This window comes from Oreochromis niloticus, linkage group LG11 (assembly GCF_001858045.2).
Source record: "Oreochromis niloticus isolate F11D_XX linkage group LG11, O_niloticus_UMD_NMBU, whole genome shotgun sequence".
NCBI lineage: Eukaryota > Metazoa > Chordata > Actinopteri > Cichliformes > Cichlidae > Oreochromis > Oreochromis niloticus.
Window position 1 is genome coordinate 16,916,869 of NC_031976.2, and position 25,356 is coordinate 16,942,224.

The 25,356-nt window shown below is 36.7% G+C and overlaps 2 protein-coding genes and 1 long non-coding RNA gene across 3 annotated transcripts; 1 reads left to right on the forward strand and 2 right to left on the reverse strand.

Annotated features, from left to right (window-relative positions):
* Positions 1–398: 398 nt before the first annotated feature.
* On the reverse strand, positions 399–14,491 carry LOC100709210 (chemokine-like receptor 1). The gene is made up of 3 exons (XM_005463442.4): positions 14,390–14,491; positions 6,209–6,310; positions 399–2,715 (listed from the first exon to the last, which is right to left on the reverse strand). The coding sequence occupies exons 1-3, from the start codon at positions 14,415–14,417 to the stop codon at positions 1,619–1,621; spliced, it is 1,227 nt and encodes a 408-aa protein (XP_005463499.2). The 5' UTR covers positions 14,418–14,491; the 3' UTR covers positions 399–1,618.
* Positions 14,373–16,165, forward strand: LOC112848159 (uncharacterized). The gene is made up of 3 exons (XR_003222113.1): positions 14,373–14,484; positions 14,784–14,859; positions 14,988–16,165. It is a non-coding gene; the product is annotated as an uncharacterized LOC112848159 (long non-coding RNA).
* A 272-nt stretch (positions 16,166–16,437) lies between these two features.
* Positions 16,438–23,628, reverse strand: LOC100708939 (chemokine-like receptor 1). The gene is made up of 2 exons (XM_003458429.4): positions 23,504–23,628; positions 16,438–18,936 (listed from the first exon to the last, which is right to left on the reverse strand). Exon 2 carries the CDS (start codon positions 18,921–18,923, stop codon positions 17,838–17,840), a length of 1,086 nt encoding a protein of 361 aa, XP_003458477.1. The 5' UTR covers positions 18,924–18,936; positions 23,504–23,628; the 3' UTR covers positions 16,438–17,837.
* Between the last annotated feature and the right edge of the window lie 1,728 nt (positions 23,629–25,356).

Below are 25,356 nucleotides of genomic sequence, written 5' to 3' on the forward strand. Positions count from 1 at the left end.
TCGCTTGACCCCAGTTGCTCTCGTCCGCTCCCCCGTAACACTGCTCTTTTATTGTGGTTACATGAATATGCATAGGTTCATTAACATATGACATCTTACATAGGTATGCATGTGAACAAAGAATATCCTGTGTGTGTTTGTGTGTGTGTGTATGTATGTGTGTGTGTGTGTGTGTGTGTGTGTGTGGCCCCATATATGACTTCCCTAAACCTGCTGGACTTCCAGGCCAGCAGTTCATCTAAACAAAAGGCACTTAGACTAAAACAGATATAGATACGTTTATCCTACCATAAAACAGTAAGACAAGGTACGACCTCTCCCATGCTCCCAGAGTGTGGGTGTGAAAGCCAGAACACTCTGGAATGCACACAATGCTGTTGTAGACTATTAAGGATCAAACCTCCTATCACTACACAATCGATTATACACCTCTAAGCATATATGGTTAAATATTCCTAAGCATAAATGACAATCAACATTACAAAAACCTAACAACTACAAAGTGAATTAATATATTCAAGGTTCATTTTATTCCATTTATATTTATGTTTATTTGACTAGATTTGATCTTAATCTGAATAAATGTCTCTGAGAATATGCATTTGTATTCGCTTTCAGGTGCAACTGTGTGGCTGAACACAAAACTGTGCTGAAAACAAAACTTTCCAAAACACATGTTTCATGAATCTTATGTATTTGTTTGTGCTGTGTGTTTATTTATTTACACAGGATAATTACATGTCATCTTATAAACACTGTATTCTCTTAATTCACCCTCTATTTCACTTGTTTGCCTACTTTTAATAAATAGCTTTGGCATAAAAAGTGTACCAAAAATAATTATGCTTATAAATGACAGATGATTTAACCACTTCCTGTCTAGTCAACACAAAAGAGAAACAAAGCGCATTTTGTCTGATTTTCTTAATTTAGTTATTAGAAATTGCAACTCATTCATGTTTGGCGGTGCAATGACGTTTTAGTATGGAAACTGGTTGATCTTATAATAATCAGTATTTTCTGTTACTTGTTTTTTGATCGTGATAAGCTGCTGTCATTAAATGTTTCTTATTAGATGTTGGATTAATTGATACACATATGAGGATTTATTTATAGATATACAGTACAATAAAAAATTATTTTGAGCCCACATGTGGTGATTACAGGATGTATAAGTGGAGAAACAGTTAAGTCCAAATACACTCTCAAAATTTAAATGATGGTATGAAAGAATGATCATCATTGTCATCTTTTATTGATGCCACCATAGCTGAGAAGAAGTGAAAAAGTTGAAAAAATGTATATATATTATATTCTTTACATAGACATAGAAGCTTTTACAAAGAGTTCATTTTGTTAAAATTTTAGAAGAATATTATACAAAGCAGATGAGAGTAAGAATATAATAATGATGAAATATAGTGAAAAGGAATTTTACAATTCCTTTGCATTTCAAAAACAAGCAGCCTGAATGCACAGCTGTGAATCAAAGATACCAACAGCAAGTCTGCATAGTGCAACTGCATCAGTTACATATCTGAATCATACTTAAGGTAGTAAAATGCCCATAAGCAATTTGACATATGCTTTACAGCTTAATTATTTGGTGTCTTATACCTCAGTATTCAAATCTGAACTCTTGGCTCTGACTGGTGTCCACTGACTTTGTGTAAGTGTGACTGCGTGTCTCCTCTTCCTGGAAGGCACTCTCCAGCACATTCAGGATGGATTTGCGGACTTTATGTTTAAAATCTTGGCCCATGAACACATACAGCAGTGGATTCAAGCAGCTGTTGAGAAAGGCCAGACTGGTGGCTATTGGCATCCCAATTGGAATGATACCTTTTAATATTTTACTTGAATATTCTGGCATGTGACTTGCCATCTCAATTAGACTCATGATGTGAAAGGGAGCCCAGCACAGAAAGAAAGTGATGATAATGGCAGCAATGATCTTAAAGGGGCGACTTGACTGATTGGCCAGTGTGCGGTTTCTTCTGAGACGATGAATTATGACAGCATAACACGAGACAATGACAGTGAAGGGCACAACAAATCCTAGGAGGAAGCGTGTGATAATCATGGCCTGATAACGAAATTGCCATAACTGTGTCACAGATGGTGTTTCATAGTCATCAGAAAGAGCATAGTTGTCGAAGCAGAAGATTTTGTCAGAGTCTTTTTCAGTGTCCCTGAAGATGAAGTATGGAGCACTGAGAATCAAAGCCACCACCCAAACACACAGACTCACATAGGATGCCTTGCGTACATTTCGGTGGTTCTGAGCACAGACGGGCCACACCACAGACACACATCTGTCCACACTGATCACCACCAGAATGTAGACACTGGCAAACATGTTCAGAAAGCTGATGGTGGTGTTCAGCTTGCACATGAAGTTGCCAAAATGCCAGTGGAAATCCAAAGCTGTGTAAGTCACACTCAGGGGCAAAAATGCAGTGAAGAGGAAGTCAGCCACAGCAAGGTTGAGGTACCAAACTGTGTTAACAGTTTTCTTCATTTTGAAGCCGGTCACCCAGATAACCACTCCATTCCCGAGCACACCGAGGACAAAGGCCAGGGAATAAATTATAAGAGACATGATGTTGAGCCCACCATTACTGCCACTATTCTCAGAGCCATTTCCATCAGGTGCAGCAGTTGTATTGATTGGATTGAAAGAGTTAGTGGCCATCTCCCTCACTGACTTTAGACCTGCAAAGAAAAAAAATAAGTAAAAGGTTCAGCTCCCAGTCAAAGTTAATAGGAAACTGAAACTGAAGCTATGGTGACATTCAGTCTAAGACAGTGTGTCAACATAGCTCCCAGACAATTAGACAAACATGAAAGGGCATTATCTTAAAATTTGAAATCCTCAAAAAAGCACACTTTTTCTGTAATCAAGTGTTGTAAGTAAAGTTGTAAAGTGTGATTTAGTTTTTCTTCTTCTATCTCCTGCACCCTTTAACCCTCTGGGGTCCATATAATTGGCCATTTTTAACTACTTTTGATGTTTCCTCTACATTTCACCTTTAAAAACTATTTACTTTGTCTTGTTTGGTATCATCCTTTACAGCACAATCTCACGTGTCTGAATTTACAGTTATGTTTTCATTTTGACATACTGTATTAACACAATTGATCTAAAATCAGACAAAAAACACAAAATCCAAGTAGAAAAAGTTATATATTTTTTACTGTAACAACCACAATCATGTTTAATGAATCATATTTCATAACTTTCAATGCAAATATAAATTGTCAATTTTAAAATCATATGCACAAGTTTTGCAAACAACAACGTTATTTGCACCCATTTACCTTTTACCCCCTAACCCTTAATAACCATTTCAAACTATTTACATCAGCGGTCCCCAACCTTTTTTGCGCCACGGACCGGTTTATGCCCGACAATATTTTCACGGACCGGCAATAAGGTGTCGCGGATAAATACAACAAAATAAAACTAGTGCCGGTACCGAAAAAAAGAAGATTTATTCATAACACACGTGAAAAGACCCAGGAAAACCGAGTTAACGATAAAAACGATAACAAACTAACGCTGAAAACCATACATTTCACACCTGAGCCTCGACTCTCGCGGCCCGGTACCAAACGACTCACGGACCGGTACTGCTCCGAGGCCCGGGGGTTGGGGACCACTGATTTACATAACAATCAGGTGTTCTGCATTCAATAAGATGTCACACAAATTACTTGTGCCACACCAAATATTTCTGTTCACTATAAAGGAGAACATCACAGCCTGATACCTGCAGGTCTGACAGCAGGAGATGTATCACTCCTGCTTTCTGCCTGGAGACAGCAGTCGCCTCATTGTTCTGACACACAACACAAAACTATCCACAACACTTCACACTAACTGCACAAGACAAGACATTAACTACACACTCCAAACACGCTAAACGTCACAAATCTCTCACATCTCATAACTCTCTCTCTCTTTTTCTGCTGTCTTTCCTTCTATCTCTCTCCTGCTCTCTCTCCGTCACTCCTAAACAACCAAATGTCATGTTGCCATATCATTTTTGGTTGGTCGACATGGTGCATTTTTCCACCAACACGAAAGGGCTGTTTTTTGTTTAGTTTTTTGTATTTTTTGGTCATAAGCAGAGAGTGCTTGCTAGCGCTGTCCTTAGACAGTAAACGTGACGAAACTATTCAGGAAAAAACACGCATATATATTGTTTATCATGACTTTGTTTTTGCGTGGCCTTTCAAAATAATTTAAAAACTGGTATATATCACCTTGTTGCTTTGTCATCTTGAATTGGTCGTGTGATTGGCTTACCACCACTACTTTATTCTTCTCAGTCAAACAGCAGCACTCATTCGATTGTTTTGCCCCCTAGCAACAGGTGTTGTGCCAAAAAGTGATCGTCTTTAAAGTGATTTGTTTTTTTCCCCCATCTTACACTTCCTTTGTCCAATATATATCCATTATCCCTCACATGTCACATGTCAAAATCATCACAGTCTTGCCTCTAATGTTCACCTGAGGTGTTCCTCTGAAGTACTCATTTCTAATTTATGTACTCAAAATGGTATTGTTTTTGCCACCCCATCTGAATCCTATGTCACTCACATGCCACGCTAACAAAATTTCTCTAGATTTCCCTGCTACTCTGTGAATACCGTCACCTCTTCAGGTTCTCTTCCACCTGCTCGGTCCTCTCACTAAAGAACACAATGTCATCATAGTCATCATCATAGTCCACAAAGACTCCTTGCTGACCTCATCTGTCAACCTAATGCTACAAACAAGAAGAGGTTACTTGTAAGGCATTACTGTAATCCGATTACTTTTTTCAGGTAATGAGTAAAGTAAGGGATTACTATTGCAAAAACGGTAATTAGGTTACCGTTACTTTCCCGTAGAAACGCTGCATTACTGCGTTACTAAAACCTTGAGTTTTTTGCCAGAATGTCTCATGACAGTGACCTAAGCGAGTGCAACGTCGTGACAACAGCTGTGTGCAGATCAACAATGGATAATATATGGAGTGCGGGAGAGAGTATGAGCGTGCAGCGTTTAAAGCATGGAAGTACTGACCTTACTTTGAGTTTGATTCCATAAAAAGTGACAAAAACATTAGTGTCCGTTGTGCGTGGGAAGAAAACTTCTTTTTACAGCGAAAAACCCCTAAACTTCCAAGCAAGCACCGAGTGCGCTATGACATAATGTGAAATTCACAGAGACACTTGCGGATTCTTCCACTGACCGCTGTGGCACACCTGCACCAGGGTAAACCTCCGCCTACCCCACTCCTGCTTTACAGGTGAAAATAGAGCAACAGGACCGCTAGTCTTTGATTTTACTTATTTTCTGCTGTGTTTTACTTGCATCTATTTGAAAGACTGAGTGTAAACACAAAAAAAATATTTTATTTTATCTGCTGGAATGTGCAGAAAATAGGTTTAAATGTTAAACAAATTTCTTCCAGTCAGAGAATGCTGCATATAATTTAATTTTTGCTTGATGCATAAAGTTAAAAGATTAAAACTAATAAAACAAGTTTTAAAAAGAGACTTTTCCATTTGATTACATTTTGTATGATGGATTATGCAGAAAAAGTAGAATTGGGCTGAAAGATCTATCGCTTTATCACCTATTCAGGTTGTAAATCGTGTTTTTAAAAAGTAACTAAGTAATTAATTACTTAAAAATAAGTAATCAGTAAAGTAACAGGATTACTTTTTGGGGGAAGTAATCAGTAATTAGTTACTGATTACTGTTTTCAAGTAACTTGACCAACACTGGTCCTCATACATGTCCAGCACTACCATCACATACTCCTCTTCCGCTCCCGTATGAATTCTGACCTTCTTTATACTTTGCATCTACATTCTCAAGGCAAACATTACATCTGCAGTGCTCTTTCTTGGCATGAAGCCATAATGCTGCTCATTGATCATCACCTCCCTTCTTAACCTGACTTCAGCAACTCTTTCACATATCCTCATGGCATGGCAACAACTTTATCCCTTTATAGTTTAGATACAGCTTTGCACATCACCCTTGTTCTTGAAAACTAGCACTAGTCCTGTGAAATAACACTAAATTTGTGTTTTTACATCATGTGACAGTTTAAAAAAATGAATTTCCTGTTTTTTCTTTGCACGTATACATATTTAGAGAAATATTCCTGGGAAATCTTTCATGCTTGGTGAAAAATGAAGTAAATACCTTGTGAAGCTGTCTTGTTGGCTGTTGATGAATCCTCTGCAGAAGAATGTCTGATCCAACTCTGACAGCTTAGCTGAGACTTGTGTGGGGTGTATGTCACTGCTGATAAACATGCAAAACCACAGGAAGTTTTGTAAAAGTTAAAACATGAGAGAGCATTCTATGATGGTTGGCAGCGTGAGGGTTTGCAATGCCCTCACACAAATTGCTAAATTTGGACTGCAACATATTGCATCAAGAATACAGTATTATCTTTCTGAAAGCAAAAGACATGTAACATTAGAACATATATATTCTTGTGAGAGGGCCAAAGCGTTACACAGCTGATAGCTGGCTGTTTTGCTATTTAACACCATTATCTTTCTGTTGCAACCTTGGGTTTGGTAAGTATCAAGTCATGAAATATTCTGAGGAAAACCAACCTGTTTCCATAATCAGTAGCATATAATATAATTCAGTAAATAAAAGCAAAATAATCACTTTCCAACTTATTGTCCCTATGCCTTGGGTGTTTATTTTGTTTTTGTTTTTATTTGCAAGAAACATAAAAAACACTTTATGTTCATGATTAGTGATTGTTTTCTTCAGGTTTATAGAAAAATACCTGATGTATCTGCACATAAGTGCACATAAGTGCACATAAGTGCATATCTGCACATAAGTGCAGATACACATAAGCACATAAGTGCAGATACATCAGATACTAAGTATGTTATTTAGTAATTTAGCAAAGCTCTTTTTTGTGGATGAATTTACTGCAGATTAATGAAACAGTTTATGGATGATATGTCACCCCTTATGAAGAACTAGATCTACAGGAAGTTTGCACAACATTTAAAATGAGAATCTTTCTATTTCTTTTCAGTGACGCAGTATGGGGCTCTTATCAGCATCCGGCTTTGCAATCTTGATAAACTACTTCTTAAGCTGAAAGCCAACTGTCCTTTTCTTGTGTCTGCACAATATTTTCACGAAAAAACAAAAAACAAACTCCTTGTGGAAATGTAACCAATGAGTCAACTTCTCAAGGAATAGCAGTTGAAACAGTATCTGTAACAACGTAACAACAGAGGACAATTTATTTAGGGTCCGACAGCAGTTAACCATCTGTGTCCAGAATCTCATACCTTTTTTCTGGACTGTACATTCTTAACAGCTTCAGATCATCATCATCATCATCATCATCATCAACATCATCAGCCTTCTTACATCTGCCCTGCATTTGGGATTTAAAGGAAACTTAAATCACTCTAATAATTACCAAAATTTGACCCTTTGAGCGAGTATGGTGAAATCTGATTTTCTGTTCCTTTTAACTTATGATCAGAATTGAAATGGAGAATTTTTTTACAACACTTCTACTGATGTTGTATTACAACTCATTACAACGCATTTCTGCTTAACCCTGAAACATGTGCATATGTTCTTTAAGTCATTGAGTCCTTTCCCAGTCCATGAAAAACAAAACTATAATGTCTTCATGGCAAGAGAATGTCACTAAATACTCCTTGAAATAAAAATGTAGAAGCTAACCAGCAAACTTAAAAAAAAAATGTGTATCTATATAGAGTGCTATATGAAATGTGTCTGTGAGTACTTTGAGCCAAACACTCAGTGGTCCAGAAGAAGATGGAGCAGCTGCTGCTCGCCCTCCGACATGATAGCAGGATGGCATTACACTGCTCGTCTTGAAGACCCAAAAGGAAAGTCTCCTCACTAGCAGGAGGTTTAATAATAGTGACATTAAGGCTACCAGGTGTAAAAGTTACCCTGTTGGCTCACACAAGCTCTGCCAAAGCTCCAGACCACATGAGCTCATAGCCCATGAAACAGTTATAAATTGACAATATAATAATAGTTTAAGGTAAAGGTAGAGCATATTTTTTGGAACTGAATGTAACTGCAGCTTCATGACAACATGACACAGTTATACAAACCATATTAATAATAATAATGATAATAATAATGATAATAATACTGATAATGAAGCGCACTCACTGGACTATTCTCTTTTAAGGGAATAGTATTTCATTTGGTATATAAAGTAAGTAATAAATAATAGGTATTGAATTTTGCTTCGAATCTGTGTAAGAAAAACATTCATTGATTCTAATCAACAAAAATTACTCCCCTGCCACCTACAGCTCAATTTGAGGTATATTGTATTGATATCCCTGGAGCTACAAAGGAGTTGATTCTATGTGAGTTTGCAGTTTAACTTTGAGTGGGACATTTACATGATAATCCATCCATCCATTTTCTTAACCAGTTCTCAATCAGTGGACAAAGAAAGAAATGAAGAAAGATTATGTTTTTTCTATAAATCATGAAGGTCGGGGTTAGGATTCAGAGCTAGAGTTAAGTCATCGCTGATGTTGACTTAGATGTCAGAGGGTTGACCTTTGCCTTTCTCCGTTTTATTAACTGAATAAGTCTTTGACACCTGATTTCTATGAGACTCAGACCAAAAGTGCGTTTCTTTATGATGCATAAAGCAACTAAACTAATTTTAAAAAGATGGAAGAGTGAAGAAAAAAGAGGAAAATATGTAAATGATACTAGTAGTAACTGACTTTTATTGTATAAAATAGCTTATCAGACTCCACTTATTTACCAGCTGCCTGACTTCTTGACCAGAATACACTTACAGTGACAAAAAGATGGGGATTTACTGGTTGATTTGTACCCAAGCATGTTGCTGCAGTTACATCATTAAAAGCTGCAAATCAGCCTGTCTGTGCTCATGTCTTCTTCTCAAGACTGCTGCACTATATCAGTAAAACTAAAGCGTAAAGACTCCTTCTGCTGGTTAGATATATACAGTGCAATGAAAAAAGCATTCGCCAACTTTCTGATTTCTTAGCTTCTAGCTTATTTGTAATACTTAAATGTTTCAGATCAGCAAACAAATTTCAACAGTAGACAAAGATAACCTGAATAAATACAAAAAGTAGTTTTTAAATAATGCTATCATCTGTTAAGGGAGAAAAGCAATTCAATCCTACATGATATACATAACTTTACCTTACTTAACCTGAGATATCTTGAACAGGTTGTTTGTGCCCCAAAAAATCTCCAGTGTTGCCAAATTCAAACATTTCTACAAAGAGGAGTGTTCCAAAATTAACTCACAGTGATGTGAAAGACACATTGGCAGGCTCGGGGACAACAGTATATTTGACCTAAACCCAGTCATTCTCAGTTCTGTTACACAAATCTACCCATAATTATGAGAATTATGCTAAAAGTAAACTATACCAGTTTTGTGTCATGCAAGGCATTAGTTTGAATGCTAATGTGAAATTGATTGATTTTACAAAAGTATTTAAAATACAGCGGGATGCAAAAGTTTGGGCAACCTTGTTAATAGTCATTATTTCCCTGTATAAATCGTTGGTTGTTACAACAAAAAATGTCAGTTAAATATATCATATAGGAGTCACACACAGTGATATTTGAGAAGTGAAATGAAGTTTATTGGATTTACAGAAAGTGTGCAATAATTGTTTAAACAAAATCAGGCAGGTGCATAAATTTGGGCACTGTTGTCATTTTATTGATTCTAAAACCTTTAGAACTAATTATTGGAACTCAAATTGGCTTGGTAAGCTCAGTGACCCCTGACCTACTACACAGGTGAATCCAATAATGAGAAAGAGTATTTAAGGGGGTCAACTGTAGGTTTCCCCCCTCTTTTAATTTTCTCTGAAGAGTAGCAACATGTGGGTCTCAAAACAACTCTCAAATGACCTGAAGACAAAGATTGTTCACCATCATGGTTTAGGGGAAGGATACAGAAAGGTGTCTCAGAGATTTAAGCTGTCTGTTTCCACAGTTAGGAACATAGTGAGAAAATGGAAGACCACAGGCTCAGTTCAAGTTAAGGCTCGAAGTGGCAGACCAAGAAAAATCTCGGATAGACAGAAGCGACGAATGCACTGTAAAATCTAATATTGTGTTTAATTAAAAATATTAAATAGGCTGAACTCAATTTTTATCAATTTGTTATTAGAACTCAATTTAAATAAGTTACCAGTACTTTTTATGCAAAAACGCTGATAAACTCCATTTATTTGAGTTGTCTTAACTTACAAAAACTAAGTAAGCCGGAAGTTTTGCTTCTCAGTGCGGAAGGATGAAAGATGTGTTTTGAAAATGCCACGTGACTACCGTCCTCCTCCCTCTCGGATCAGTCCGCATGTTCGCGGTGCATTTTTTATGGAATATGTTGCGCAAACCTGGAGAAGCGTCAGCTCAAGATATTATTGTTGTCATTGCTGTGGATCTTTCTGATACACTGACTTGGTGAGTAAATGTTTACTCTTATTCAAACTGATTTGTGGCTTCTCTTAGTTTAGCACCAGGTTTAAAATCTTGCTAGCTAGTTAGCGTTAGCCTAGCGTTGCTGCTGCCGCTGGGCTCATGTTACTTAAAAATTAACACCACAGCCTTAAAAACCTTAAATAAAACTATGTGGTGAAATTTTCTGTTGATTGTTTGAAATAAATAAGTGAGATAAGAGCCCAGACAAAATTCTTCGGGAGGTGCAGCCGTTAGGGGTGGGGTAGGTGTGGGATGTGGGGGGTGGATAACAGAGCTCTCCGAAAACGTGGAAGCACTTTTGCAAATATGTGATATTTTGATAAATTAAGTAGATATTTGAGCATTACATAGCTACATTCTCGCCTGAAAATATCTTAAAAGGTTATTTTGTGACCCAGAAAGGGTAGTCTGGGGAAAAGGAGGATCGCATTTGTCGGCCACGGTTGTCGGAGCCTGTGCGTACTTGTAAGCGCGGCAATGGCGGAGGAGCGCCGCTGAAAAACTTATTACTTTTTCTGGGTCACAAAATAAACTTTTAAGATATTTTCAGGCGAGAATGTAGCTGTGTAAATTTCAAATATCTGCTCGATTTATCAAGACATCACATATTTGCAAAAATGCTCCGACGTTTTCGGAGACGTCTATTTTTTTTTCTTTCATGCTTTGTGGCAGCTTTAGAACATCTGTGGCATCTATTAATGTCAAATCTAGCCTTTATTTAACAACATAAGCAAACTCTATGTTACAATGATTGCACAGCCATTAAGGATCAAATCAATGTTCTGTTTTTTCTCCCTCTGTTTGCTTCTTACTGTCTTTGAGGCTCGGGACCAGCACTCCTGCTGTTGGACAGAAAGACATCAGTAAGTATTTTGGTTTTCCAATATATTAGCAACTGTCAGTGACATTTATATTAATCAGGCTGAACTTTAATCATACTTTAGATCAGCCTGTTTTACTTATTGTTTTATTTGTGCTTTGGTTTGGGGAAGTTGTTTCTTTACTGATCTTTTCCTGTCTTCTGTTATTAGACTTGAGATATGACTGCACTATGCTGTTGCTGGTGAGCACAGTTAATTCTGCAAGACATGCTGTGTAAGTAAACAAACAACAACAGTTTGGTCTGCATTTCTTGAAAGATCACATCCCCCAAACTTAGTTTAGAGGGTCTACACTGTATATAGTGAAGTCTGCAAGTTTTCTAACAGCAAAATTTGTTTTGTGCCCAAAATCATTTTGCACATCATTAGAATGAAAGTTATTGGCCATGTTTGCATAGCCCTTTTTAAAATGATGCTTTCATGACATTATTGTATGCTGGGTGGTGGTCACTATGCAGACTGACAATTGGGACATTGAATGTCACCCCTCTGGTGGGGAGGGAGCCTGAGATTGTCTAAATTGGAGTCTGTTCTATACCAAATGCAGAAAAAAATGTTTTAAGAAAGCAATTAAGTTCATGTTCCAAAATATATGATTGTTTGCTCGCAGGACAACAGGAGAGATGAGTCCTCCGTCACAGATGGTGTGGTCAGTGAAGATGGTCGCCTGCAGGTTCAAGCTCATTGCATCTCCAACCCACATCCACTGCCACTGTACTTAAGGGAAGTTAAAGACTTTCTTCTGCACCTACATTTGGATCACCTCGATCCATGACAGTCATTCAGGCAGTAATGCCTGGACTGGAAACAAGCATCCTTAAAGTAATACAACATTGCAGCTCATGTGTTGGAATGGAAAACAAATGTGTTGTTTAAATTAGAGACTGCACTTGTGACAGAACAACAAATATTTTATTTTGATTATATAAGTAATGTAAGTACAAAACAAACTGTGGTAGGCCTAAACTTATTTTCAGAATAATTACATCTGAGACTTTGTTTCATTGTAAGATTATAACAGTGATGGCAATATAATTGTTTGTTGTTCAGCAGAACATGTCCAGTATGTTGGCTGTTATACTTTGTTGTGTTTGAAAATAAAAGTTGGGCTCATTTTAACATCATTACAAAAAGTGTTGTTAATTATTTTTAATCATATTCAGGTTACCACAAATTGTTTTTTCATTTAGTTGAACTTAACATGTTTGTCAGTAGGTAAACAATTAGTATTGTACAGTCAGAAATATCAAGTTATTGTTAATACTGCAGACTTGCAATGTATAAGTTGTCCTAACAGTCATCTTAAGTAAGCTTTACTTAGTTTTTTTGAGGCAACGAGTTTCCATAATTTTTTTGAGTTCTGGGAACTAACAAGGCTGTACAGTGTACTCAAAATGAGTAAGTTGCCCTAACTTGGTCATCTTATGTAAACTTGATCCAATTTTTTTGAGTTCTGGGAACAAATGAGCTTGTACAGAGTACTCAAAGTAAATAAGTTGACCTAACTTAGTCATTTTTAGCTAAGCTTTACTCAATTTTTTTGAGGCAACGAGTTTCCATAATTTTTTTGAGTTCTGGGAACTAATTAGATTTTACAGTGTGGTGAGAACAGTCAGAGTCAACCCACAGACCAGCACCAAAGACCTACAACGTCATCTTGCAGCAGATGGAGTCACTGTGCATCGTTCAACCATTCGGCGCACTTTACACAAGGAGATGCTGTATGCGAGAGTGATGCAGAGGAAGCCTTTTCTCCACACACAGCACAAACAGAGCCGCTTGAAATATGCTAAAGCACATTTAGACAAGCCAGCTTCATTCTGGAATAAGGTGCTGTGGACTGTTGAAACTAAAATTGAGTTATTTGGGCATAACAAGGGGCGTTATGCATGGAGGAAAAAGAACACAGCATTCCAAGAAAAACACCTGCTACCTACAGTGAGTGGGGCTGTGTGACCAGTGCAGGGACTGGGAATCTTGTCAAAGTTGAGGCACACATGGATTCCACTCAGTATCAGCAGATTCTGGAGACCAATATCCAGGAATCAGTGACAAAGCTGAAGCTGTGCCGGGGCTGGATCTTTCAACAAGACAACGACCCGAAACACTGCTCAAAATCCACTAAGGCATTCATGCAGAGGAACAAGTACAATGTTCTGGAATGGCCATCTCAGTCCCCAGACCTGAATATTGTTGAAAATCTGTGGTGTGAGTTAAAGAGAGCTGTCCATGCCCAGAGGCCATCAAACCTGAATGAACTAGAGATGTTTTGTGAAGACAAAAGGTCCAAAATACCTTCAGCCACAATCCAGACTCTCATTGGAACTTACAGGAAGTGTTTAGAGGCTGTAATTTTTGCAAAAGGTGGATCTACTAAATATTGATTTCATTTCTTTTTTTGTGGTGCCCAAATTTATGCACCTGCCTGATTTTGTTTAACCAATTATTGCACACTTTCTGTAAATCCAATAAACTTCATTTCACTTCTCAAATATCACTGTGTGTGTCTCCTATATGATATATTTAACTGACATTTTTCATTGTAACAACCAACGATTTATACAGGAAAATCATGACTATTAACAAGGTTGCCCGAACTTTTGCATCCCACTGTATATAACTGTAGCAAGAGGTGATAAAAGCAATCTTTTCAATATCATCCCTTCAATGTGACTCCAGCTGCCCACTGTCATTGGACTTGTTAAAGTGGACAAACAAGTGATTAATTCACATATTTACATGATTTTAGACATGTGCTTTTGTTGGTTGTATACATTTACAACCCTTATTGTAACTGTTCCTTTACAATAACTCACCCACAGTCGTTAAATATACATTAAATTCTCTAAATTGTTCTTTTTGATCTTCACTTTGCTAACATGTGTTTCCATGTTCCTCGAGTGTCACCCAGCTCACTCATCAGGAATCTACCAATTCCCGTTTACACACTCATCATGCTTCATGACAAAGCACCTACCTGCTGTGCACAACCTCCCAAGCACCATTCCTTTTAGTCAATCCCTCCCTGCTCTTTCACCTGCTCAGCCTGCACTCCTCTTCTCCTCAATCCAGGTACTGCTCCTCATTCACCTCCAAAGACTTTTAAAATGAAAAAGACAACAATAAAGATGATGACTTCTAATGGAAAGTTCTAATCTGTCAGTTATGTTCTTGTTCTTAACTTCAATAAGAGTAAAACAATCAATAATCTCAATGATCTAATATAGACCTGGGAATAAAGATATGTTGACTCTCAGCCAGTTTATTAATCATTTTACAGAATGGAAGAAGGCTGGGATTTCTCATTTCTGTTTCTCATTTTTCCTCTGTCTCTTAAGACCTGAAAATTATTTCATTTTGGCATCTTACAGGATGTCAAAATTCATCTAGAAGACAGAGCAGGCTTCATGGAGGAGCTATGATAAACGATGCACATGTGTATCCTATGTAAGTGATTTTATCTTACTGTTTTTTCAGGACTCTGAATTTGGAGTTTTTTTTGTATTCATATGTTTTAGTTACTTAAGATTACCAATTATTCATCTAAATTTCTGTCATGAATTACTGTGTTGCAGGAATTACTATACAAAAACAATACAAAAGCAGGAGCCAGGAACTAACAATCCAGGAAGGATCAGAGAAAACACAGCTTTGAGGTAGAATGTGACAAAGAACAAAGGGAGGCTTAGACAATAAAGAAGATTTTATTTTATTTTATTTTTTTTAGTTTTAGTTTTATTTACTTAATTATTTATTCTTTTTAAATATATTTTTGTTATTATTTATTTTATTATTATTTTTTATTTATCCTTTGTGATCCCTGGTTTGTTAAAGGTTTATATTCACTTCATGTGTTCTTTAGTGTGTTTAGGTTTGCTCCTAGTTCTCAGTTGGTTTAGAGTTTAGCTCTTTTCCCGGTGTTTCATCCTCTGTAAGGTCCATTAACATGTCTGCAGTTTCCCTATTTAGTTCTGTCACTTCCTTTTTTATTTTGGAGGTTGTGTTCCTTTTTCATTGTCTTAAATTTTGCTTCCTTTCTCTGGTCTGTTATTCTCTATTCTGTTCTATTTGTTATCTTCACTGCTGTAATCACCCTTTTGAGTATATATAGTTATTGTCTTCTCCTTTGTCTTTTTCAGAGTGTCAGTTCATTTTCCCCTCTTATTTCCCAGCTCCAGCTCTCCCTTGCCTAGTATTAGTTCTCAGTTTAGGTGCAGTTTCTTTTTTTCCTTTAGTTCTTTTTTTGTACTTTGGTCATCAGCCAGTTTTTTGTTTACTCCATCTACCTGTGAGTCAAAGTCAAAAATCTCAAATAATCTCAAACAGCTTTATTAAACATGACAGTGAATTAGATGACCTCCACAGTCACCAGATCGCTCCAACAGAGCACCTTTGGGTTTTACATAATGGATGTGCAACCAACAAATGTGTAGCAACTGTGTGATGCAATCACGTCAATGTCCTCCTGAGAAACAGCCTATTCATTTATGTCCTATTTGAGCTACCCTGTTAAGGCCTGATCTACTAAATAGAGGACATCCTGGGCTTCCCATTGATAGCTTGTGTGGTTTGGGTGGCTTCTCTTAGCTCCAAAGAGGAAGGAAGTCTTAGGAAAAAAGTTCAATGATTAGATTCTTTTTTCCTCGGTTCAGGAGGATATGGATCAAAATTTCTGAGAAATATTTCCAATGTTTATCCACTGCCTGACAACTTCACTGTAACACATGAAAGAGGGGAAAAAGATTGGAGCCTACTGACGCCTTTAATTGTGCAAAGTGGTCTAAGGCAGTAATCACTCGATTAAAAGCTATAAATCAGTCAGCATGAGCTTATCTTTATCTTTCAACACTGCTGCGATACTTCTCATCAAAGGTATAGCAAAAATAATGTTATTTTAATAACTATTGTGTTTCTCAGTATCACAAATCATCCTTTAAATATTCAGTAGAGGGAAATAAGTTGTTTTCTGCATTCATATTTTGATAATGAAATGAGATATAGGTCGACATTATCAGTGGGAAAGCATTAAAGCCAAAAATGTTTTATTGATGCAAATAATGTTGACAGAAATATTCACAATAGTAATACAATACTTATAAACATTTAAAGACATGTAGATTTGGCCATTTGGGATAAGAAAAATTAAAAAATACATTAGTTTCTTATAGCGGAATCAAGATTTTATAATGTTGACGACATGCATAGCAAACCCATAACATTTTTACTGATTGGCTGATTATTCATTTGATAGATCTGAGGACTATCAACAAGGCTGATAACTGTTCCTTCTAGTTTAGTTGTTGAGGTAAACCTCCAAAAGGCTGATTTTATCTCTGAAATTTTAAAAAATGTAGATTTGTAGAGTCTTTTTGGTTACAATCAGGATTAATTAATATTTGAAGAATTATAACAATACTTATGGAGGCCACAGACATTAACCTCTCACGTCCTATCAGCTTTCCAGTGGTTCTATAGTCCATTAGATCTGTTGTTCATTATACTCAAATCTGTCAAATGAGAATTTGATTACAGGGTTACACATTTTACACATTTTACTTTCATATGTACCTAAAGGTGCCATTTGTTTTCAATATTGTGAGCCAGTTTTGTCATTTACAATCATAATTGTTATCAGTTAGTCCAGCAGTTCAACACTTTTATTTCAAACTCCAGCATTAATGCTGGGCAGAATCAGTTTTATAGATTCATTTAATTTAAATTCTGTTTTATTTATATAGTGACAAATCATCACAAGGGTCACCTCTAGGTGCTTATTTACAGGGTAAAATAACAGGATAATGTATTGTCTAGCAAGAAGCACAGTCTTTATTACTGTCAGTGATCAGTAAAACCAGAAGTTAAGGCCTATTCTTCAACTGATAATGCACTTTTAATCTGGATTCTTTTGTGTCTTATGCAGAGAGGAAGAAATTTACATGTGGAGTGTGAATGAAAGATGTTTCCTTCCTACAGATTGGTATTGCTTGTGTTGCATGCATTCAGCTGCAAACAAAACACCAATTCTGAAACTAGTTTCTCTTCTCCAAAAATGTGCAAATTATTTATACCCTGAGTCTGAGAAAGTGTGACAGCAAAACTAATAAAACACCACAGCTACCACAGATGGATAAACCGAACTCAGATTGTGAACACCTTAGAAGTAACAATTTTAACCATCCTCAATGCTTTAACACATGAATGAATTACAAGCTTATTGTACAATATCACTAAAACAAAGTCTAGGAGGCTGTAGCTGAGAAACTCTCTGCTGTCACAACGACAAAGTGAAGATAAAGAGGAAATCCTCCTACAGCTGACAGATGAACTCTTTTGATTAAGAGAACTTTTGATTAAAAGTTGTTTAAAACATGATTTTTTATACAGTTATTTCTACGCAGTACAGTTGGTTCATGTCTTTAACAGCCTTATAACTCAGCATCAGAAAATGACTTCTCTTTGCTGCGAGTGGTGATCATTGAGTTTGTATATGTGTATGAGCGAGAAATCTCTTCCTGGAAGGCACTCTCCAGCACATTCAGGATGGATTTGCGGACTTTATCCTTAAAATCTTGGCCCATGAACACATACAGAAGTGGATTCAGGCAGCTGTTGAGAAAGGCCAGACTGGTGGCTATTGGCGACCCAATGATGATGATATCATCTAATATCTCACTTGAATATTCTGGCATGGAATTTGCCATCTCAATTAGACCCATGATGTGAAAGGGAGACCAGCACAGAAAGAAAGTGATGATAATGGCAGTGATGATCTTAAAGGGGCGACTTGACTGATTGGCCAGTGTGCGGTTTCTTCTGAGACTATGGATTATGACAGCATAACACGAGACAATCACAGTAAAGGGCACAACAAATCCCAGTAGGAAGCGCGTGAAAATCATGGCCTGATGACGAAACAACTCAGTCTCATCGTATCTGTCTTCATCATCAGAAAGAGCAAAGTTGTTGAAGCAGTTGATGATATCCTTATTGTGGTACGATGGCCTGACGTCCCTGAAGATGAAGTATGGTGCACTGAGAATCAAAGCCACCACCCAAACACACAGACTCACGTAGGATGCTCTGTGTACATTTCGGTGGTTCTGAGCCCAGACGGGCCACACCACTGACACACATCTGTCCACACTGATCACCACCAGAATGTAGACACTGGCAAACATGTTCAGAAAGCTGATGGTGGTGTTCATCTTGCACATGAACTTGCCAAAAGGCCAGTGGAAATCCAAAGCTGTGTAAGTCACACTCAGGGGCAAAAATGCAGTGAAGAGGAAGTCAGCCACAGCAAGGTTGAGGAACCAAACTGTGTTAACAGTTTTCTTCATCTTGAACCCAGTCACCCAGATAACCACTCCATTCCCGAGCACACCGAGGACAAAAGCCAGGAAGTACACAACGATAGACATGGTGTTCAGAGAATATCTCAACTCAGCATACTGGTAAACAGGTGCAGTGGTTGTGTTGAAGTGATGAAAAGATCTAGTGGTCATCTCCATCACTGCTTTGGACCTGCAGTGGTATCACAAAAAAGAATATAAATGCATTATGTAAAACTCATCTTTCATTTTTTCTTTCTGTTATAACTAATTGCATTGAATGATACTCAGTTATTTTTTAAATTGCTACTTAATGTCTAGTTAGTTGTAAATAAATCTTAAACACTAACTGCTTCAATTAAACACTGACTGCATTTGACAGTGAAGGGTCATTTGTTAAATTGATTAATCTAAATTGCCCATAGGTGTGAAAGCAGGAGTGAATGTGAGTGCGAGTAGTTGTCTTTCTCTGTGTGTTTGCCCTGTGACAGATTGGCGACCTGTCCAGGGTGTACCCCGCCTCTCTCCCTATGACAGCTGGGATAGGCTCCAGTGCCAAAGGATAAGCGGAAGCGAATGGATGGATGGGTGGATGGATGGGTCACTTGTAAGTCAGATAGCTCAGATATAATCAAGGCTATGAAAGCGGCACATATGAAAAAATTTGTAGTTGGCTGTTGTGGTATAGATTATTTCTTGATAGAAGACCATGAACAGTGACTAATTCATTTACAGATTTAGAAAATGAATTAGTTCTAGACTTCAGTAGTAATGAGTTAAGTAAAAGGAAGAAATAAAGAGTGAAGATAATAAATTTATGAGAATATATAAAAAACAACAGCAAAGTTATCAGAAAGATAATTTTTAATATATAAAATGAAAACTACTGTACACTCCACACAGAATGTCATTTTTTTTTGTCTTGGTTGAAAAAAAGAATATTATTTCATGTGCATTGTGTGCATAATAAATGTTGTATTTATAAATCATATGTGTATATTCGCTGATTATATGTTATATCAAGGAAGACTTTCTGATTTTTAAATGATTACTTGGCATAGTGGCAAGGCAAGGCAAGTTTATTTATATAGCACAATTCAACAACAAGGTGATTCAAAGTGCTTTACAGAGACATTAAAAAATAAAAACAAATAAAAAGCATGATTTAAAATGGGGGAAAAAAGGAACAGTAGATAAAATCAGTAGTCAAAATGTAAGTTTTGAAATTTAAGCTTAAAAGTAAAACAGTGTGGATTTGAGTTTTGAATGAGCTGTAGTTGTCTGACTGATTTTTTTAGGTAAACCTGTGAAGATGCTGTTACAGTAATCAAGCCTACTAAAGATGGCAGGTAGTGTTTTTTTTTATGACATATATACACTAGGATAGCATATTAAATGGTGTCACTATGTTAAGTAGGGGAGACCGGGGATAGTTGTAACGTGGGTCAGTTGTAACACTTCCAATTTCTCCAATCAGGGCTAAGTTTCAAATGATGTGACTCATCCTGTGCATGTCCAATTCAGTTCTGCTATCACATGTGAAAAATCAGCACATTTTGTCAAACAAAGACAATTTAACATGAAAAAAAGTAATTTGTATGCCAAAAAGTAAGTTTTTCTACTTTGTTTCAATTTCTAATAGCATTATCTGCTTTGCAGTTAAACTCATCAAACTTAAATTATGTTATTTGTATGTCTATGGGGATATATTCTGTGTAGGTCTTTAGTGCTAATGTTTTAGCCGTTGGCTGTAATGTTAGCTAGTTCATGGCTATAGGAGTCTGGGTCAGTTGTAACAGCAACAGTCTGGGTTAGTTGTAACAATAATGCAGATGTTACAACTTACCACACTATTACTTTAACTTATATTAAACAAGTTGGGGCAACGACATCAGCAGAGAGAGGTTCACTGGTCACCTTTGTATATGCGGTTAATGCCATTGGCAACACAATTCCTCCACTGTTTGTGTTCCCACACATACATTATGCAGACCACTGTGTCAGAGATGGACCAGTAGGAAGTATTGGTAGTGGAAATAAATCAGGATGGGTGCAAGAAACAGATTTCCTCATCTTTCTGAAGCACTTTGCAAACCACACCAAGGTAAACCATGATAAAAAGTAATGGAATTGCAATGCTGGTGCACAACTATATTTTTTCAGCTTCATTGTTATGTTCAAAATTGGTGCAAGAGTTGTAGGTTATAATGCCCACTGAGCCAATGAGGCCAAACTCAAGGAAGACCAACCAAAATTAATGAAATATTCAGTTGAATAAAATTCCCTAATTTGTCTTTTTGGGGGGTTGGAATATGTTCAAAAGCTAGATTTCTGCATTCTGTCACACACACACACATAGCTACATAAATGGCTCTAAGTGCATTCATGTGTTGAATAAACAAAGATTACATGTTAATGTTTTGTTAGTACCCTTATTTCATTGTGTTACATTTCACCCCAGGATATGTTACAACTAACCCAGACTATGGGGTTAATTGTAACATTTCACTCTTTGTGTTTGAGACCATACCATGCAATGGGTAATTGTGCTGCAGAGAAAATAGCTGCACTATTTAATAGCAGAGACATGTAAATACTTTGCATTACATTTTGAATCCACTAACTGAAAAGAGCTCCAATTTACAGACAGAAATGTCAAAAATGTTACAACTATCCCCGGTCTCCCCTATTTGACCAATAAGCTCAAGTTGTGTTGGACCTATATACACAGGTTAACTGTTGTCTACATTTATATCATATGTTAACTCTTGATGCACAGCTGTTGTTTTGGAGACTAGTAATTCACATAAAGAGGTAGTTTAGATAGTTTTATGTTTGGTTTTGATAGGTTCATGACTTATACTTCTAAAAAGAGGACGATTTGTTGTTACTTTATTATTCCTATTAACATATACGAAATAAAACACTGAGTCAATCAAAATTAAGGGACATGACTGGAATACAACTATAACTGAAAGTGACTAATGATGTTATCAGTCTGTGAGAGGTGTAGGAAAATGAGGTCATGGACATTTTGTATTTCTTTGTCTGCCATGATGTATCACTCATGAAGCAGCATCTATAACTGTCAGTTTTGTTGCTTTGTGTTGACTGACAACCCTGAGAAGTCAGCACTCAGTTAGCTAAAAGAATTAAGAATCACAGGGTGACTTTTTAAATAAAGAGTAATTAGTGTCACCCTCTGTACTTTAATGTGAATATGTGCTAAATATGGCATTTATAGCCAGTTACATACGTCATATTTTAACAGTGTTGTTGGGTGAGGTTTCAGACAGATTCAGAAGAAGCTGAGCAATGTTGGGATTCAGAGATTCTTTTATTGCTATCATATAATCTGCCTTATGATGAATGTATTAATAACATGTTTTAGAGTATTATTTTAACAGTAATATTGTTTACAGGGTTCATATTGCATTGAATATGTTTGTCATCACATTGACCTTTCTATTTACAGGTGTAGTTATGATCATTTTATACACATTGCATATCTGTGCTTGTTTAGAGTTGATGTTCTATCCAAGAGGGTTTTAAGCTTCACTGGTGAGAGTGTCCAGGTGATACATGTTGAGGGAAGATGAGAACATAGCAGGTTAATTGCATGCATGCTTACAATACACATAAATCTAGTAGCAGGCCTGAGCGAAGGCCCAAGTGTCTTCTGCTTCTTATTTGAGACTTGCTGTAATTCTGTCTATTTAGAGATTGAGGACAAGGGTCCATTATTAGCCCTTAGAGGCCCTGAAGCTTGAAGTTATTACCTTAAAAGGAAGGTGTTATCAAAAAGAGAAGTTATATGTCTGTTTATAGTTATTAGAGATGTACAAGATGTACCCTTGTCTGTAAACAATGACTGTACACAATGTATTTTTGATCTGTATTTGACGTGTATGTGGGGGTGTGATCCTCTATGCTATAAAACCAGAACCCAGTGTATTTTTGTCAGAGCAAAACAGGCCATATGCTGATGGTTGTTCTCCGTTGTCAATAAACTCATCGTTTGATTGCACTTTTCTGGAGCCTCCGTCGTTTGTTGTCTGGTCTGCAGTTGATCGATCTCGCTTCAGCAATTTGATTTCACTAAGTCAAAAACCAAATTGTGTGAAGTTGCCTATCCATTATGTCTGACAGAGTGAAACCAAAATAAAAAGAGGATAATGAAGAATCTCTGGCACTCAATAGAAGTATGTCCCTGTTTGGACCATATTATAGAAGTTGGTGTGTGTATGTGTTCATTTATATTCGCATGCAGGTTGCTACATATAAATTCAATACTACTGGTCACATATGTTTCATTTGTGAAAACTTCAAACTCTTTGACTCAGAGGGTTTTAAATTCCATATGCAGTAAATAGCTGTTTTTATATGAAAAATAGTAATTTCACCAAATTTTACATTATTACAATACATTGGTCATTAAAAGTCATAGTTACACACAAGAAGGCTTATTTCACCAACCTGACCACTGAGTCTACCACTTATATCACTAAATGTAACAATTAGTGGGTCATTTGCTTTGATCAGTGTAGTTAATTTAGTCATTCTCTTGTATTTAATCTATTTAAATGTGTTTTTTCCTCTTTTAATGAGAATTACATTGGAATTATGTTAAAACTCACCATCTTCACAAAAGCGGTGCTCTTTCTTAAAGAAAACAGTGTAGCTTATATACTTAACCTTAACAAATTAGTTGAGTTTATTATTGACAATGTTACAGCAGCAAAATAATAAATATTATTTACCTTTAGTAAAGCTCTGTTGTTGGTTGTTGATGAATCCACTCCAGAAGAGTCACTGATCAAACTTTGACACATTAATATAAAGGAGGTATGTTCAACCCATTCTGAGAAAAAAAACCCTGCTGGATTTGGCTTTCAGAAAAAGTCTGAAACCAAAATGAGATCATCTGTGTTTTCGAGTGGCTACCGTATGGGTTTTCTGTCAGCATCCTGTTTTGTAATCTAAACGAAGTCTCTTTATTAGCCGTGAAAGACGGCTGTAGTGAAACAAGTTTGAAAAAACACCTTGTGTGTCTTCAAAAAGTAACATGTGACTAAAACATCAACAGCATCAAGGTTGGATTCTTGTGGAAACATAACGTGAGGATTGAAGCTAAACTGATTTTTAAAAAAGAGATTTATTGAAAGAAACCTTTGCAAACAGATCAAAACCAGATTTGGACAAATGAGAAGGATTTCCCGTAATAATGTCAGTTTGCTTTTGTTTTTAATGCAACATTTCTAAAAATGCTCTATGATCTCACAGGATGACGTTCATCCTTCACACTCTGCTTCACCAGAAGTGGCTTTCACAACCACAGTTACTTTTAACATTATATTTAAGCCTGTGAGTTCTGAGCCATCATTGTTGAGGAATCTAACCCTACGTGGAGTTTTGCTTTTTCTAAATTGTTGCGTTGTCAGCAGAGAATGTAACGATTCCTACTAACATGCATCAAAAATGACATTTTCTCCAAAACATAAAGGTTATGGTTAGGGTTTAGGGTCATCGCCGATGCTGACTCATATATCTTTATATCTCTAAAGCAAAACAATGTGGTGGCGCGAATCAGGGACACACACAGACCTACATAGGATGCTTTGCGTACATTTCAGTGGTTCTGAGCCACATCACAGACACACATCTGTCCACACTGATCACCACCAGAATGTAGACACTGGCTACATGTTCAGAAAGCTGATGGTGGTGTTCAGCTTGCACATGAAGTTGCCAAAAGGCCAGTGGAAACCTGAAGCTATGTATGTCACACTCAGGGACAAGAAGTATTAATAACATGGAAGAGATAGTAAATGGCTTTAATGAATTCTTCGTAAACATAGGGCCAAAACTGGCAGAAGAAATAAAGGTTGATGGAATAGAAAGGGACACTGGGGAAAATATTGAAAGGAATAGTAGCTCAATGTTTTTAAGAGCAGTGGAAGAGAAAGAGATTTATGACATAGTTAGAGGACTTAAGAACAAAACCAGTACAGACTGGAATGATATTGATATGGTAACAGTAAAGACAGTTATTGATGGGATTGTAAAACCATTAAAATACATATTCAACTTGTCGTTTCAAAAAGGGGTTTTTCCACAAAAAATGAAAGTTGCTAAAGTTATTCCCATTTACAAAACCGGTGAAAGGCATCATTTTACAAACTATAGACCAGTGTCAATACTCTCCCAGTTCTCTAAGATACTGGAAAAACTTTTCATAAAAAGATTTGACAGTTTTGTGGAAAAATATGAATTACTGACAGATAGTCAGTATGGGTTCAGAAGTAACAGATCAACAGCTTTAGCACTGATAGATTTAATGGAAAAGATAACGGAATGTATGGATAATAAGAGGTATGCACTCGGCATTTTCTTAGATTTAAAGAAGGCGTTTGATACTGTTAATCATGAAATTTTATTAAAAAAAACTGGAAAAGTATGGGTTTAGGGGAGTGGTTTTGGAATGGTTTAAAAGCTATGTAGGGAATAGGCAACAATATGTACAAATAAATGAATATAAATCTAATCTGATGGATATAGCTTGTGGAGTACCTCAAGGTTCAGTATTGGGTCCAAAAATGTTTATTATGTACTT